Source organism: Lutzomyia longipalpis, chromosome 4 (assembly GCF_024334085.1).
Source record: "Lutzomyia longipalpis isolate SR_M1_2022 chromosome 4, ASM2433408v1".
NCBI classification, from domain to species: Eukaryota; Metazoa; Arthropoda; class Insecta; order Diptera; family Psychodidae; genus Lutzomyia; species Lutzomyia longipalpis.
This window is the reverse complement of record NC_074710.1, coordinates 10155571-10171811: the sequence shown is the minus strand read 5'-3', so window position 1 is coordinate 10171811 and position 16241 is coordinate 10155571. Positions and strand designations below refer to the sequence as shown.

Genomic DNA, 16241 nt, shown 5'->3' with positions numbered 1-16241 from the left:
AATTCCAAACCATGTTTCGAACATTTACACAAGCAATGTTGTGATTCAAGTTAAATTAATTTTAAAATTATAGTTAAATCGAAATCCAAATTGAATTTACTTGTCATCTACATCTATCTACAGGGTGGCCAGTATTTACCTTAATTTTGTTCCTAAAACTCTCTGTGCAGCCATTTACGAAACAACATTAATTTATACGTTATAGTGTGGCGATATATTCAATTCAAATTATTCTTTAAGGAAGTCGAAATTCATTCAAAAATACAAACAATGACGTCACCATTGTTTTTTATCGTATTAAATCCTTTTTTAAATGAAGTTTTTCATTTTGTTTTTATGCAGAGTTTTCAAGAAGAGCTCTTCAAATGGCAAAATAACCGTCTATCTTGGGAAACGTGATTTTGTTGATCACATTACGCACGTTGACCCAATCGATGGGGTTGTCCTCATTGATCCGGATTATGTGAAAGATAGAAAAGTATTTGGACACGTACTAGCGGCTTTTCGCTACGGACGGGAAGATTTAGATGTTCTGGGTCTAACATTCCGAAAAGATTTGTATTTAGCGTCAGAACAAGTGAGTTTGTTCATTTGCTCGATGCGTTTTTGGATTGTAATCTGTAATTGTTACAATTTAGATATATCCGTCAACTGGTAGCGATCGTCCACTTACGAGGCTTCAAGAGCGTCTTATTAAGAAACTCGGCCCGTATGCATTCCCATTTTATTTCGAAGTACCACCCCATTGTCCGGCATCGGTGTCTCTCCAGCCAGCACCGGGGGATACGGGGAAGCCATGCGGGGTGGATTATGAGTTGAAGGCATTCGTTGGGGAGAGTCAAGATGATAAGCCGCACAAACGAAATTCCGTTCGACTTGCCATCCGGAAGATTATGTATGCACCATCGAAGCTCGGTGAGCAACCATCAATTGAGGTTAGCAAGGAGTTTATGATGAAACCAAATAAGATACACCTCGAGGCGAGTCTCGATAAGGAATTGTATCATCATGGTGAGACGATATCGGTGAATGTTCATATTGCCAATAACTCCAATAGGACTGTGAAGAAGATAAAAGTTACCGTGAGGCAGTTTGCGGATATTTGTTTATTCTCGACAGCTCAATACAAGTGTACCGTGGCAGAAGTTGAATCTGAGTAAGTTGAACTTTTCTTCTTCTTATTTACAAAATGTAGACTTTCTTTTTTTTTTTTTAATGATGAACCTTTTTTGCTTCTTCAACGAAGACCCCCTCCCTCATGTACAGAGACAGATGTTATTGAGGGTAACGTAACGACAACTTCCTCGATGTGCTTTTCTTTTCTTTATCATTCGTCTCTCACGAAATATATTTCTTCTCCTTATTTTATTCTGTGAAAAAGAAAACCTTTCTCTTCAATAGGCAACATAGCATAATTCAATTCTAAAGAAGGAAAAGAAAAACTTTAAATGATCTTTCGTCTGATATTGTGATAGGAATAGGTTTTTATTAAATTTTTTTTAAAGCAAAATAAGACTTCTTATCCTTGAGAAATATTCACATTATGTATTTATGTAAATTGACGTTCCTATTTGTCAATTTTAATGTAACATCTTAGCTTTGAATTTAATATACATCACATTTTACCCTCAGTGTGATGAAACTCTATTCGATGAAGAAGGACGAGTATTTTTGGTACGATGTTGTAATGAATAGGATGTGCGATAAATCAGCAATTAAGTTCATTGAAGGAATTCTGAGAATTTTGTGAAAAAGGATAGGGATCAATGACGATTCAATTTCTCAGCAAAGTCTAGCTTATTGTCGTGCAAAATGCCTCATTATCTCTTCTTCTGAGATTTTCTCCGAAAGTTAAGGAAAGTTTCCGTGAAATACTTAGTATATAGTAAGTAGGTACTAATTATGGTCTATTCTCAGTATAGTTGGCTATCTTTTAATGACCAAGATTTTTATAGTTTTGTTGTTTTCAAATATTTTTCAAAAAAGTTTTTGTCAGTAGCATAGTTAGATTTTACTTTAAAAAGTCAAAAGAAGTTATTTTTAGAAAGAATTACATGCAAAAAAAAGTGATAAGAGGATTTCAAACGTTATAAAAAACTTCAATCACTAGAATAAATGTTAAACGTTAGAAAACAGGTGGATGGCACATCCTTTAAAATGCATGTAGCTTCGTGAGGCAATTTGCCAGTTTGGCAAACTAAATGTATACTTATAGAAAATTTCCAGAATTTTTACTGATTCCCGAGATCTTTTTTAACTTTTCGTACATTAATAGGTCGATTCCGGTATTAAAATTATAGCTAATTAAAAGAACTTTCGAATGAGAGTGAAACATTGTAAATTAATCCCTTTATCTGACCGAAATCGGTCGCTCCTTCACTATTTTTGGAGTTTGCTATGCTTCTGTTAGAAAAGAAACTGCAGATGTAAAGAACATGTCAAACGTTAGAAAAGAAACGTCAGGTGTATAAAAAAAACGTCAAATTTTAGGAAAGAAACAAGATACAAACGTTAGAAAAAAGTTAGATGTTTCAAAGAAAAATTTCAAATGTTTAAATAAACGACAAGCATTTAAAATAAACGTCAAACGTTTAATCAAAACGTTAAACTTCTTAACCCTTGGAATGCGGAGCGGGGTCGTTGAACGACCCCAGCGCTATATTTCGTGTTATATCTCCATAAATATATAAGATACCATTCCCATCTTTTGGAAATAAGTTCTTTGGTTATCTGAGGAGGTTGTGTAAAAATTTCAGCTCAATCCGACCACCACAAGAAAAGTTATTAAGGAAAATGTAGAAGAATGGAATTCAAAAATTGGTGTAACGGTCATGCTGCGGAAAAGTTTTTAGAGCATAAACAACATAAAATATAATTAGAAGCATGTAAATGTGCAAAACAATAAAGAATATTCGAGAAATATTGCCATTTATCACTTTGCGGGAAGTTAGGGGAATGTGGGGAAGAGTGAAAAAAAAATTGCAGTTTCTTGGCAAATTTCTCAAAAAGAAATTGTGAAAAATGATTGAAAAATGTTTTTCCCTAATATCTCCTTCTAAGTATTTTAGGGCGGCGAATTTGTGGTGCAGGGTGCAAGAGGACTATATAAGGAATCTATAGGCACTAACCCGACAACTCCAGGTTGTATAGTTTGGGAGAAAATTGACCTTCTTTTTGGGGTCGTTCAACGACCCCACCTTCGCATTCTACGTAACTACCAAGGCCTCCGCATTCCAAAGGTTAATAAAAGTCAAAATTATGTAATAAAAATTACAACGAATATTATAAATAAAATGTAGGGTTAAACGTTGGTAAAAAAAAAGAACATAAAATGTTAGAATTTCACAAACTGTCAAAGACTCAGTATCCGTCAGTAAAAAAAAAAACAAGAAATAAATAATAATTTGTTTTCTAGATATATTCACCTTTGTTAATTTCTGGTTACACCTTTGAAGCATATGTACCTAGGCGTGTGCTTACTTTTTTTATATAATTATTAATAAATAAATAAATAAATTGCACAAAAATGCATAGACTCCTTTCAAGTAAAATATTTATTGGCTAATTTTAGCAGAGCTTCCTTCATGATGAATTATTTTTTGAAGATTTTTCCATAGAAAGAGAATTAAAAAAAAAAGTAAAGGTTTTTCCATTAAAACGTCATTCATGCTTTTATTGTGAATTTTTTCAGCAAATTCTCAGGTAGTTCTTCCATAAGTTTTCCACCTTAAATTGCTCAATAAAATGATGAATTGTTCACCAGAGAAGTAAAAGCTTGGATATATTTTCTCTTCGATCATCATAAAATTCTAAATTATTTATTTGATTTCACTTTAACCCCAACTGTATATGATTTGTTCTTTTATACACAAAGTGATGAATTGAAGTATGTTGTACAATACAAAATAAAATGAAAAATTCATTTTGATCTTATGTAGTTCCATCTCTGCTCTATTTGTAATAAAAGTTTCACAGAATAATGTCAAATGCAAAGAGAGAAAGGAAGAAAAGAAATATTTTCGTGGAGAATGTTATGAAAAAGAAAAACAACAAAGAGACTTTTATTGCTTTGTGTGTGTGCTGCATTATCCTTTTGAGGGAAAAGTCCTCCTAATTGTCTTTCTATATATTGGCAATTGTTGAGGGGGCTTTTCCATGGGTTATGTGGCAACAACAATACAGAAAAAAAAGTATTCAACGAGGATATTTATGGATTTTTCCTCTTTTTTTATTTTTTTACATTATTTCCTATGCTTGATGTTAAAATATATAAAATAATTCAGGGATAATGTAGTCAGTCCGGGATTTACGCTGTCGAAGGTTTATGCGGTGAAGCCGCTCTTGAAGAACAATAAGGACAAACGTGGATTAGCTCTGGATGGACAATTGAAGCACGAGGATACTAACCTGGCCTCGAGTACACTGTAAGATACTACAGTGAAAAAAAAAGCAAAGCATGATATAATTCTTAATAGGGGTTGGTTATCGGTTTTTGTAAGTCAAAATATAATAAAATTACAGTCTGTTTAGCAAGAGCAAAGGATTTTATATGAATAATTTTGTTGCAAATTCATTAAAAAATATTTTCTTCTTTTCTTTTTTTTTCTTTTTTTGTATTTTTTCTTTTATTTTCATTTCAATCATTTAAGCAAAAAAAAAAAATGTTTGAAACTCCCCCAAAAATCTCAGTCTTTACGTTTTCTTTGCATTATTTCTTACGTTCTCTTGTTTTCTATTCTTTTTCTATTTATTTCTTTGATTTCCTCAACATTTTATTGAGTAATTAACGACAACATAAATATTTGAAAGAAAGAAAGAAATTTTATATGTTTTTTTTTTTTACTTCTTAATAAATTTTCAACGTTCTTGTAAAACAGACTGTTTTTTTTACACTGCAAATTACAATGTATACATAACACGTTAACTCACAAAGCACAATTTTTTTATTACTTGGTGATGGTGCTTCATCTCTCTGTTGTATAATATAACTTTTTTTTTAAAAAATGCTTGACCAAGAGCAAGACATCCGAGACGTACCACATAAAAGTATATAATCTTAGGGAGTGGAAGAAGGAAGAAAAGTATAATCAATTAGAACATTCTCTTCTTGCCAGTGTTTTATATTATGCTTTTTTCTTCGTCGTTATGTTTTGGCAAAGTAAAGATTGTGCAGAGAAAAGTTGATTCGCGCGCGCGAAGAAAAGCTCACAGAAAGCAATTAAAATTGATTTTTTTTGCACCCAGACTGAATACATACATCCATGTATACCACGAAGAATATGAAAACTTCTTACACACAGATGAGTCAGAAAGTGTCCAAGAAGAGTGATTAAAAAGAAATTAATTGACTTTAAGGGTAGAAGGATACTAAAGATTTCTGAAATTCTCTTTTCACACAACATCTTCCCCTTCAAAAAAAAAATTATCAAAACCTGATGATCAACAAAAAAAGGGAAGGATGTCAAGTTGCGCCGGGATTCACGTTGTCCAAAGTTTTTCAATTGACACCACTTTTGGCTAATAACAAGGACAAATGGGGTCTGGCACTTGATGGACAACTTAAGCACGAGGACACAAATCTCGCTTCGAGTACTCTGTAAGTTTTGCGGTCAAGATTTCCTTACAAAACAAACAATTAATGATTTTTTAACCCTAGCACTGTGTGCTTTTTTTAATTATCACGAATTTTCCTATTTAATTCTAAGTTAATGTAAAAAAATTGTTTTATTAATATTTTATGATTTTTGCTGTAAAATAATTTTATTTTGATTTTTTTTTATAATAATTTTTAGCTGTGTTAAAAAAGGAGTTTATTCAAAATAGCACGTGACGTTGTAAAGAATTATAAGACGTTCAGAAATCACATCAAAGAGAGTTCCCATTTCCAATGGAATTAGCTTTAAAAGCCTAAAAATTTGCCAAAAATGTAATAAATAACGTAATCATTGTTCTTTTTTTCTATTTTTCAATGCATGAAACGTAAGATACAGTGTCAAAAATTATCGATGAAGCATAAGCTCTAATGTTTCTTCATGGTTTCTTGACATTGCATTTTTATGCTTTATTCATTGAAAGAAACAAAAAAAAAAACAATGATGACGTAATTTATTGCATTTTTGGGCAAAGAGGGCTTTCCCAGCTAATTCCAGGAGAATATTGGAAGTCTCTTATGCGATTGCTGAACATTTCTATCATTAAGTTTCTTTGAATAAGACTATGGATGAAATTTACTAATCAGACTTGACTTGAATTTTCTTAAGATTTTTTAAATTTTCTTAAGAATGCATTAAGTTTTCAAAAGATTTCTTAAGAACCCTTAGGCAAAAACTTAAGTTACCTAAGAAAAATTTAAGTTTTTTTAAGTTTTCTTAAGCGAAACTTAAGATTTCTTCAATAAATCGAGTAAAATGCACTTTTCGATGATTTTTTTTGTTCGTCTTGAGGCATTGAAATTCGTAAAAATCATCAAAAATACGCATTTTGCTCTATTTACTTAAAAATCTTAAGTTTCGTTTAAGATAACTTAAGAATCTTAATTTTTTCCTCACAAATCTTAAGATTTTTCTTAAGAAATCTTAAGCAAACTTAAAGAATCTTAAGAAAACCTTAATTTAAACAAAACTTTTGTGGTTTTTAATGAGTCTTAAGACTGTCTGACTAGTGAATTTCACCCTATGACTCGTACTGGATTTAATAAAATACTTTAACTCTTTCGCCGCCATGTGAAACATTGAAACATGAGCTCTTTTTATCACGATATTTATTCTGTGAATTCTTTCAGAGGACTTTTCTCAGTCAGAACGTTTTCTTTGGCCACTTTCGCGTGAATTTGATGCATTTGTAGCTTGGAAAAACAATTGAATTCTTAAAAATAAAATGTTTCACGTTTGTGTTTACGTATGACCCAAGAAAACGCGAAAGGGTTAAAGATCTTTTCACGAAAATTTGAAAATTATAATGTGAGATTTTTAATAATTTTTTTTTGACCAATTCTTTTTTACGATGATATCACATTGAAAAAAAATTCACATTTTAGATCTTTTTCTCTTAGAAATTATCACGACATAATCTTGAAATTCGAAGGTCTCTTTAAAAAAAATAAATAAAAATAACATTCCATTTATGTGGGTTGGACAAATTGAGCTGTTATGGGGTTGATGTTCCACCCTCATACACAGTATCAAATGGTTTGCAATTCACAAAAAAAAATTATCTGATTAAAAGAGAACTGGTCTACTCTGTGACCAAGCCATCATTGAGGATTTTTGTTATTCCCTTAATTTTCAGAGAAAGAGAAATGAGAGACATGATTCTGACGATGTCACGTAGTATTTTAATAAAATTATCTCACACAACACATGGAACACTTTTTCCCCAATCACAGAATGGATTTAATAAAATCCCTAATCCATTCGAAGGGACGTGGTTCAATTAAAAATAGATTTTGTGTCTTTCGGGGGAGCGCCTGAAGAAGGCCCAAAGAACACACGAATTATTGATTTTTTTTTTTTTGAAAATTCAACTTCAACAAAATCTATGTAGATTTCATTTTATTTTCCAAGAAATTTATTTAATTTTCCCTTTTAAAAAAAAATTCTAAGAATATCTGTCAAATTTTAATTAAAATTCCGTCACTATATTACTTGGTATTGAATCTCCTTTCATCGCCATATAGGTCTCGCACGTCTCTCGATGGACCATATAGGTAAATGATGTTGATGATTATGCTCGAATTTTCCTACCTGTTCTTCACAATTAAAACTAATTTGGCATGCAATTGACAATCAATTTAATACACTTGTTATCACAATACACATACATGTAATTTCTTAACATACGTTGTGCATGTTTTACGGAAATTGGCTTTTAGTAATTAAAGGATTTACCCACAATATTAAATATTAATATTCAATTAATTTTGTTTAATTTGTAAATAAATTTTATACAATTAAATTACTTGAATATGTAAAATTGCTAAATTTTTTTTGTAAATCAAGAATTTATTTGATTGTAGTATTTTAATTACAAAATTTATCACATTTTCTTTACAAAAACTTTTGTGCTGGAATTTCCTGTGCAAATAAAGAGATTCAGTCATGTTATGTGAAAGAATTTGGCTTTAAAAATAAATGATAAGAAATATCCGGGTTTTTCATGAATTTTGCTTTCTTTTCATTCATTTTAAAGACTTTTAATGATTTCTTTTTCTCTAAAATGAATTTCAAAGCACAAAGTAGTGAGAATTTGTTATTGTGTAAGAATCATTAGAATAATAAATTTGTAAAGACACACATAGTTAATGGGAAATGGTGAAAAGATTTGTATATAAATTTTTAGAGAGCTTTTGAGCGAAAGGGCGGAATGAAATGAAAATTGAATGTGAAACGACATTTTTCCTCATTATTTCTTGTCTTTCTCAGAATTGCCGATCCAACACAGAGGGAAAATCTGGGGATAATTGTGCAGTACAAGGTAAAGGTGAAGCTGTGCATAGGTGGTCCCATACTTGGAGGGTGAGCAACTTTGACCCCTTTTTTTAATGAGGGGTGAACACCAAGCAAAAGCATAAATTGAGACTTTATTCTCTTTGTGGTTTTTTTTTCTTTCTTGAAATTCACTTTAAAGGGATCTTGTGGCTGAATTGCCGTTTATTCTTATGCATCCGAAACCCGAGGAAGAGGAAACGAATCCCAACATCACGAGTAGATCGCCAAATAAAAATGATAAAGTATCACAGGGTCAGGGGGCTGCAAATAATTCCGAAAATACTGACCCAGAAGTTCCAACAACAAATCTCATTCAATTGGATGGGTCAGTTCCTTCTAAAAAGCATTTACAAACTTTATTGAAAAGAAAAGTTTAATAATCTTGTTTATTTTTATTTATTTTACTTAAAAATTCAGGGATGACGTTGGTGGGGCGGATGATGATATAATTTTTGAAGATTTTGCCAGACTACGACTTAAAGGCGCAGAAACGGAAGCCTAAAAGGAATTTTTCTTTTTGTGCTACAGCAAGGAAAGAAGGTAAGAATTAAAACTGAAGATTTCTATAAAAAAAATTTTTAAATGAAAAAGTTTGAATAAAAAAAATGAAATATTTATACAATAAAATAGAAAACATTTGTAAACGATACACACCAATAAATAAAAGGTATTAAATGTCAAATACAAAAGAAAAAAAATATTACCCATATTAACTACAAAATGACTTTAAAAAAAAATTATAAATATTACATTTAAAACAAAAAGAACCGAAAATGAAATAGAACTCTAAAATATACATATAATATTGAATAATGTTACACTTGCGAAAAAAAAATGAAAGCAGATGCACAGAAGACGCAAATCCTGTTGGAATGTTTAGCACAATTTTACATGGAATAAAATAAATAGAACATATTATTTGAGAAGATAGAGGAAATGTCTGCTGAATGTAAAAAATAAATAAATTAAGGGCATTATTAAATTTTTACGTTAAAAAAAATCTTATGGCAACAAATCCTTAAAATCTAGATCGGATAAAAGCATCTTTGGGTCACCTCTTGAAATCCTCAAAAACAATTGTTTAGAATTATTTTTTTTATAAAAAAAAAATCATGATAATTAAAAGACCTTTGAAAGTGTTGACACAAGTCTCGAGTTGTCAAAAGAACTGTCAAAAAAACGACATAACCTAAACTATAGAAATGTCAGTATTCGCTAAAATTTTCTTCAAAGTCCCTCCTCCAAAAAAATATTAAAATTTTGTCTATTTTTCTAAAAATTGAGAAAATAAACTTTTTTATCTAGATTTTCAAGGTCTTCTGATTATTTCTTTTTCGTTTTCTTTTTTTTTAAGAAAAGAAATTAATTTTAAATTTTTTCTGTGGCTTGTGCCAAAGATGTTGGTTTTTATGAATAATTAACACTGAGCCAATGAAAATTTTTATAAAGATTTTTTTTACAGTAAAACACACGCAGTACATTTCACAGCAGAAAAAGAACATAAAAGTTAAGATAAAAATTTCATACATATTGTTTTACACTGATAAAGCTTACCAAAGTGAATTTAATTGCTAATATAAAAAATATTTAAAAAATGTCCAATCGGAGGACATTTTTTGTAAAAAAAAAAACAAGAAATATTAAGAAGAGTTTGCCAGAGAAATTATATATAAAAAGGTTTTTGTGACAAAAAAGAACTCATAGTTAAATTAAATTAAAAAAAAAAACTAAAGTGTTTGTAAGGGAAAGTTTTATTGGACAAGAAAAGAGATTACATATTAATGTTTGTCGCACAATAATTCCTTGGAAAACGAACATTTTGTTAACCACAAACGAATTCTTACCGTTCAACTGTCGTTGGATTAAAAATTATAAATCTTAAACTTTATGATCATTAAGTGAGAAAATTATGAGATTTATTACTAATATTCCTTTCAGGGTAGTTCAAAAAAGGGAAGTTCATCAATGTTTTTTGGTAGTTTATGTGCCAAAAAGAAAATATGATTGGATTGAATGAGCATTAATTGCATTCAAGGATTTTCTAAAATAAATTTATTTTTTAATCTCCCTGAATGGAATATTGGTTTGAATTTTATACTATAGGTACCGAATTCTTTATATATATTTTGCAATATTTGATTAAAAAAATAAAAACGATACCTAACAAAAATATTTATTTTATGAAAAAAAATTGCTTTTTTCGCAATAATTATTAATTTTTTAATTAACTTTATTTTCTTTTTGTGAATTTTTGTGTCTATCAATGCATTTAAATAACACATTTTTCCTAATAGCTTTAAACACGTGGCATTTTCTCTTCTTTAAATGATGCTGAAAAAATTCAATTTCAATAAGATGAGAAATCAACTAATAAAAAAAATACTTTTATATGTTATTAATAAATGTATTTAAAATATTGCCTTCCACACCTAAATAAATGATGAAGATGAAAAAATTAAACCACTATGAGGAAGATCCTTTATTGGAATATTTAAAAGAAATATAAAAAAAAACTGATGAATGGGAAAGTGTAATAAAATAATGTAAAAAAAATGAATGTACTCCTCCTTCGAACGTTGTATTTTGAATTTTCGGATGTGAAATGTCAATTTTCGGAGGCTTTCGGATGTCATTTTTTGGATCTTTAGCTACTCCTCCTCGAAGAATTTATCACTAAAATGCTAAAGAATTCAACAAAATTGACTCCAATTTGCATTTAAAAACGAAAGCTACTGAAAAAAAGGTGATTTATAATGACGAAGCGTAAAACCGAAAAAAATGTCCATCAATTCAAACTTTAACGTATTTGACATTAATACAAATTTTTGAAAGAAAAAAATGATTCAAATTCAACTGAATTTTATCAAAATCTCTCATTAAATTCATCAATTAAAATTAAATGAAGAAAATATGAGATTATTAAAATTATATTTAGTAAAATGACTTTCGGATGGGTTATGAGGAAGCGTTATTTTTAAAAGAAAAAATTTAAATTTTTGCCTATTACATGGAAACGTCTATCGATGGATAAAAAAATTGAAGAATTTATTATACGTGAAAAAAAATTGAAAAATAAAATCTTTTTTATACGCGATGAATAAAGGAAAATTAAATGAAACAAAAATATTATAGAGAAAAAGTATAGAAGATGCTGAAAAAAAGATTATAACAAAGAAACATTCTAATTTATAATAAAAGTATTAAATTAATGTACAAAGTCTTTTTATTTTATTGCTATATGACAAGTATTGATTCAAGCTACAATTCTTTATCATTGCTATTGTAATGTTTTTCCAACATAGATATTATCACACTTATAGAGAAAATTAATATTTTATCAATTTTAAAAGTGAAGGAAAAAAGTTTAATTGAATGTCCTTAATATTTTCCCACCAAATTAATCCTTCTCCTGTTCTTTACATTCCCATCTTTTGACGCTTTTTTCGCATTTTCTCATACTCTTGGTGATATTTATGGTAATCTAATTGAGTGTTTCCTGATGCGGGGGTAGATGGGGGAAAAGCGGAAAAGCAACACTTGAGATTTTCCCAAAGTATACGCTGGTAGGAAAAGAATGGGAGAAGTACCAAAAGTAAGGTCATGGGGGCTTTCTGCTGCGTATTATAAAGGCGGAAAAGTGAAAGTTATAAGAGGAAAATGAGGAAAAGTCTTAATCCATATTGAGATTCTCTTCCTTTGAATTTTATTAACGTTTTAACATACCATCACTTCTTATCCGTTTTTCGCCCTTGAGCATTTATTTTCTTTTAATTTTTTATGACGTTATAAAAGTTCACGTATTGGCCGCTAGAGTTTTGACACATCGACGTTATTTTTTCCGATTTTTTCAAGGGTTTCGGAAGGCAGCTTGGGTAAGTTTCAATCGTTTTTTATTGATTTAAGATTGCAGTTTTAAATAACAGAAACAATTCCATCTAGTTTAAAGTATGATAAGGAAGGTAAATACCACGAACTTGGTAAGTAAATAATCAGCGTAACAGACAAGAAAGCCTCCAAATCTTGAATGCAGGTAGGTACAAAAAATACCCATTTTTCTTCTTCTTTTTTTAGTGTTTACAGGGCCGTACGTAGGAAAATATTCCAGTAACAAGAAGATATTTGAAATCTCCAAAAAGGTATTTTAAGAAAGGAAAACATTTTATTTGCTCAAATCTCCACTATATTTCCTTATTTTACTCTCTCTGTCTGTGTGTATGTGTGTCAAATGTGTATGCTTTGTGGGTGCTTATGGCACAATTGGGATGCCAGTGTTGGCATTGACCCAGTCAATGAAGTGTGTGCTGCGAGCATAACCAGATGGGTGTCCGCTGTCGCATCCAGCTCCAGACACGAAGGAGACAACACCAATGTGGACATCACCGCCAGCCTGGCGGAGGATGAGTGGGCCACCGGAGTCACCATTGCAGGTGGACTGAGAATCAAAGTCCCAGCCGCGACCGCAAATGGTTGAGGCAACAATGACGCTGGTTCCGTAAACGCTGGCGCACTCAGCATTGCTAATGATGCGAATTCCGGTGAACATCAGCTGGTTGGAGATGGGTCCAGTGTTGGTGGTGCGTCCGAAACCAGAGACGAGGGCATGGGCACCGACCCAGAGTTGTCCCTGCTCGGAGCGTGTTGGCTGACGGATGACCTGAACGGCAGCATTGATCTGCAGTGGGTTGTCGAGGCGGATGACGCAGACATCGTTGTTGAGGTTCTGTGGGTTGTACTGAGGATGCTCAATGACGTGGTTGGAGATCTGGGTCTGTTGCTGCTGGAGGCGGTTGATGGAACCAACACCAATGTGGTACCAGTTAAAGCCACGTGTGCAGTGAGCAGCGGAGTAAACCCAAATGGGGGAGATCAGGGAACCACCGCAGAATCCACCAGTGGCATTGTTGTTGGTCGAGAAGACGGTAGCCTGGTGTGGGAACTGATTTGTAGCAGCGGGCTGTCCATTCACGATCCTCTCACCGATCCATGCGTCTTCTGGGAAGACTGGGATATTGTAGGGCTGCAAAGTGCACCGAAAATTTGATATTTAAGTAAAAATGAATAAATCCAGAGCCTGAGAATTTGAGAAACTTACAGTAACGTCGACGTCGGCAAATGCCGCGACAGCGCAGACCAAGAGAACGAGCACTACCTTCATTGTGATTGAAACTGAATTCAAATCCCACCGACCAGGGGCATTTATAGAGCTACCCACAGTGACTGGTCTCGTAATGGTTCTCCTGACCAAATCACCACTGGCCTCAAGATTGCTACTTGCTATCGCTCTGAAGAGATTTTCACTGATTTATAGCCCCTGTGCGGACTGTATCAGTGCCAAAAAAAACAGCATGAAGGAAGATGGGAAAAACCAGTAAATTGGAAGAACCATATACCCAACATCCCCAAGATACACGCAGTCTCATACAAGCCCTGCTTATCGCCAACAGTGGGATTTTCATCAATGGGCACCTCGTAATTGTTTTATTGCAAAATATTTCCAAACAATCGATCATTGTGAAGAAATAATCTTTGCCACAATTACGCAGAGACGCTGCTGCTGTATGGAGGAAAACCCCAAGGAAAACCCCATTGAAAACTAAAAATGGAGGAGGAACTGATAAGAATATTCCCAGAATTGTCCGCTAGCAGAGAAAGACTTTCCGGATAGCTCGATGAGGGCTCTTGATTTGCCAATCACAGCGTAAAATTCATTATTCACACCACAGCAACATAGTAGCGACCATGTCGGTGGTATCAGTAGCAAAAGAGGGAGAGGATGGTGGGCTGAGAAGTACCCGTGATAAGGCTAAATCACATTAATGTGATAAAAAAGGCAAATACCCCGATTGTCTACTAAATCAATGGCTTCTATACAACTATGGCGGCCACTCATGCCGCCAAAAGGGCGTGCCATTTTGAAAATTTTTAACCTATCTTCGTTTTATTTGCATTAGAATTGCATTCTTTTCAATCTATTATTATGATTTTGTGAATTTTTATTGTATTTTTGTGCTTTATAACCCTGGATGATTTTGCTGGCCAAAGTGACCAATCAGACTTTCTTCAATCGCCACAGAAATTAAATCTCTTTAATATTTCGTGATAAATTCGACATCTGTATGTATGGAAGTTTCATTACTTCAAGATCGTCGAAAGAAAACTTGGAAAAATCTTTTCTTTTGAGAGAAAATGAAGGTGAAACATTTGAGGTTATAGATACCTTGATCCTCATGTGTTAATCGCATTATTATTTGCGTTTTATTTTCAGTGCATTTGCGATTTCTATCACATTTCAATTAGCTGTGATTCTTTCTTCAGATTCTTATTGTAATACTTTCATTATATGTAATTAAATTTTCAATCTTGCTGTCCCTAATAAATCAAAGTTTATTTAGAATAAAAAAAACTTTACGACGCTATTTTGTTTTTTTGTTAAGTCTACAATATTCACATTTTTCCTTAAGATAGGAAGTCTTTTAAACATTTTAACACCTTTTGTTTGATTCATTTCCACTCTTTATCAGCAGTTTTAGAAAAGGAAAGACCTCGAAAGGCCAGAATTATGTAAAGGATGTTATGCACAATACAAGGGCGAAGTACCTAATTGAAGGAAACGCAGAAAACAATTTTAACCTACCCAGTCTTGTAGGGAATCAAAAAAGGATAAAGAATCGCCAAAAATATTCACCATTTTCCACTGGGGTCACAACGAAAAAAGGCAATAAAGTTTTGTAAAAATTCAAAAAAATTAGCCGCCATTCGCCATTTTGTTCATTTCAATGCATGAAGCATATGTTTCAATGCTTCGTCATGAGCTTGTCTATGAGAGTTTGACATTTCATTCATTTTTTTTTTGGGAAAAAATAAAAAAATTGCGTATTTTTTAGTTTAATTATCGTGGTAAGTGTGTTTTACGTGTTGTTCGAGAGTGATTTTTATATCTGAATACCTGAAGGATGAATTCCCGCACATCTTGTGACCGTCTCAGCGAGCACATCTCTCGTTACAAAACAAAGCAATCCAAAAACAATGGTCGTGGATCGTCTTGAAGATGACTTTTTCACGAATTGAGAGATCCTCTGCGCTGGAATCCTTTGCGTTTCACACCACCACGACGGACAAGACGATGGATTGCTGGTTTTGTGATTCCCTGGATGATGTCACGCAAAACCTTACGATGTTTCTTGGCACCACCTTTCCCAAGACCTTTTCCACGACCAATGATGTGCTCGCTGAGACGGTCACAAGCTGTGAGGGAATTCATCCTTCAGGTATTCAGATATAAAAATCACTCTTGAACAACACGTAAAACACATTTACCACGATAATTAAACTAAAAAATACGCATTTTTTTATTTTTTCTCAAAAAAAAATGAATGAAATGTCAAACTCCCATCGACAAGCTCATGACGAAGCATTGAAACATATGCTTCATGCATTGAAATGAACAAAATGGCGAATGGCGGTCAATTTTTTTGAATTTTTACAGAACTTTATTGTCCTTTTTCGTTGTGACCCCAGTGGAAAAAGGTGAATATTTTTGGCGATTCTTTATCCTTTTTTGATTCCCTACAAGACTGGGTGGGTTAAAATTGTTTTCTGCGTTTCCTTCAATTAGGTACTTCGCCCTTGTATTGTGCATGACATCCTTTTGTTGAATAGTGTTGAATTTCTTTTATTCCCGCAACTAAAAGCGATTTCGTTAATTTTTAATTAAAATAATGTAAACAAACTAATCATTTCTATTTTTGACTCTTC

General features: G+C 32.3%; 2 protein-coding genes across 5 annotated transcripts in view; one reads left to right on the top strand and one right to left on the bottom strand.

The window, feature by feature from the left end:
• Window positions 1–9184, top strand: part of LOC129796144 (beta-arrestin-1) — a 36990-nt gene extending 27806 nt beyond the window's left edge. Inside the window, exons 3-9 of one of the 4 annotated variants that reach the window (XM_055837904.1) lie at window positions 343–577; window positions 639–1156; window positions 5453–5596; window positions 7676–7705; window positions 8421–8513; window positions 8626–8811; window positions 8904–9184. In XM_055837904.1, coding sequence (XP_055693879.1) covers window positions 343–577; window positions 639–1156; window positions 5453–5596; window positions 7676–7705; window positions 8421–8513; window positions 8626–8811; window positions 8904–8988 — 1291 coding nt within the window. In that variant the 3' untranslated portion in view covers window positions 8989–9184. Of the gene's footprint in view, window positions 1–342; window positions 578–638; window positions 1157–4283; window positions 4425–5452; window positions 5597–7675; window positions 7706–8420; window positions 8514–8625; window positions 8812–8903 lie in introns of all 4 variants that reach the window. The other 3 variants (XM_055837906.1, XM_055837905.1, XM_055837907.1) reach the window with 3 other exon arrangements.
• A 3459-nt stretch (window positions 9185–12643) lies between these two features.
• On the bottom strand, window positions 12644–14264 carry LOC129796217 (brachyurin-like). The gene is made up of 2 exons (XM_055838001.1): window positions 13579–14264; window positions 12644–13503 (listed from the first exon to the last, which is right to left on the bottom strand). The coding sequence occupies exons 1-2, from the start codon at window positions 13639–13641 to the stop codon at window positions 12733–12735; spliced, it is 834 nt and encodes a 277-aa protein (XP_055693976.1). The 5' UTR covers window positions 13642–14264; the 3' UTR covers window positions 12644–12732.
• Window positions 14265–16241: the final 1977 nt, after the last annotated feature.

Coding starts and splice junctions, on each gene's coding strand:
- LOC129796217 (XM_055838001.1), bottom strand. CDS start 13,641: ATGAAGGTAGTGCTCGTTCTCTTGGTCTGCGCTGTCGCGGCATTTGCC. Junction 13,504..13,578: donor TTGCCGACGTCGACGTTACT/GTAAGTTTCTCA, acceptor TGCACTTTGCAG/CCCTACAATATCCCAGTCTT.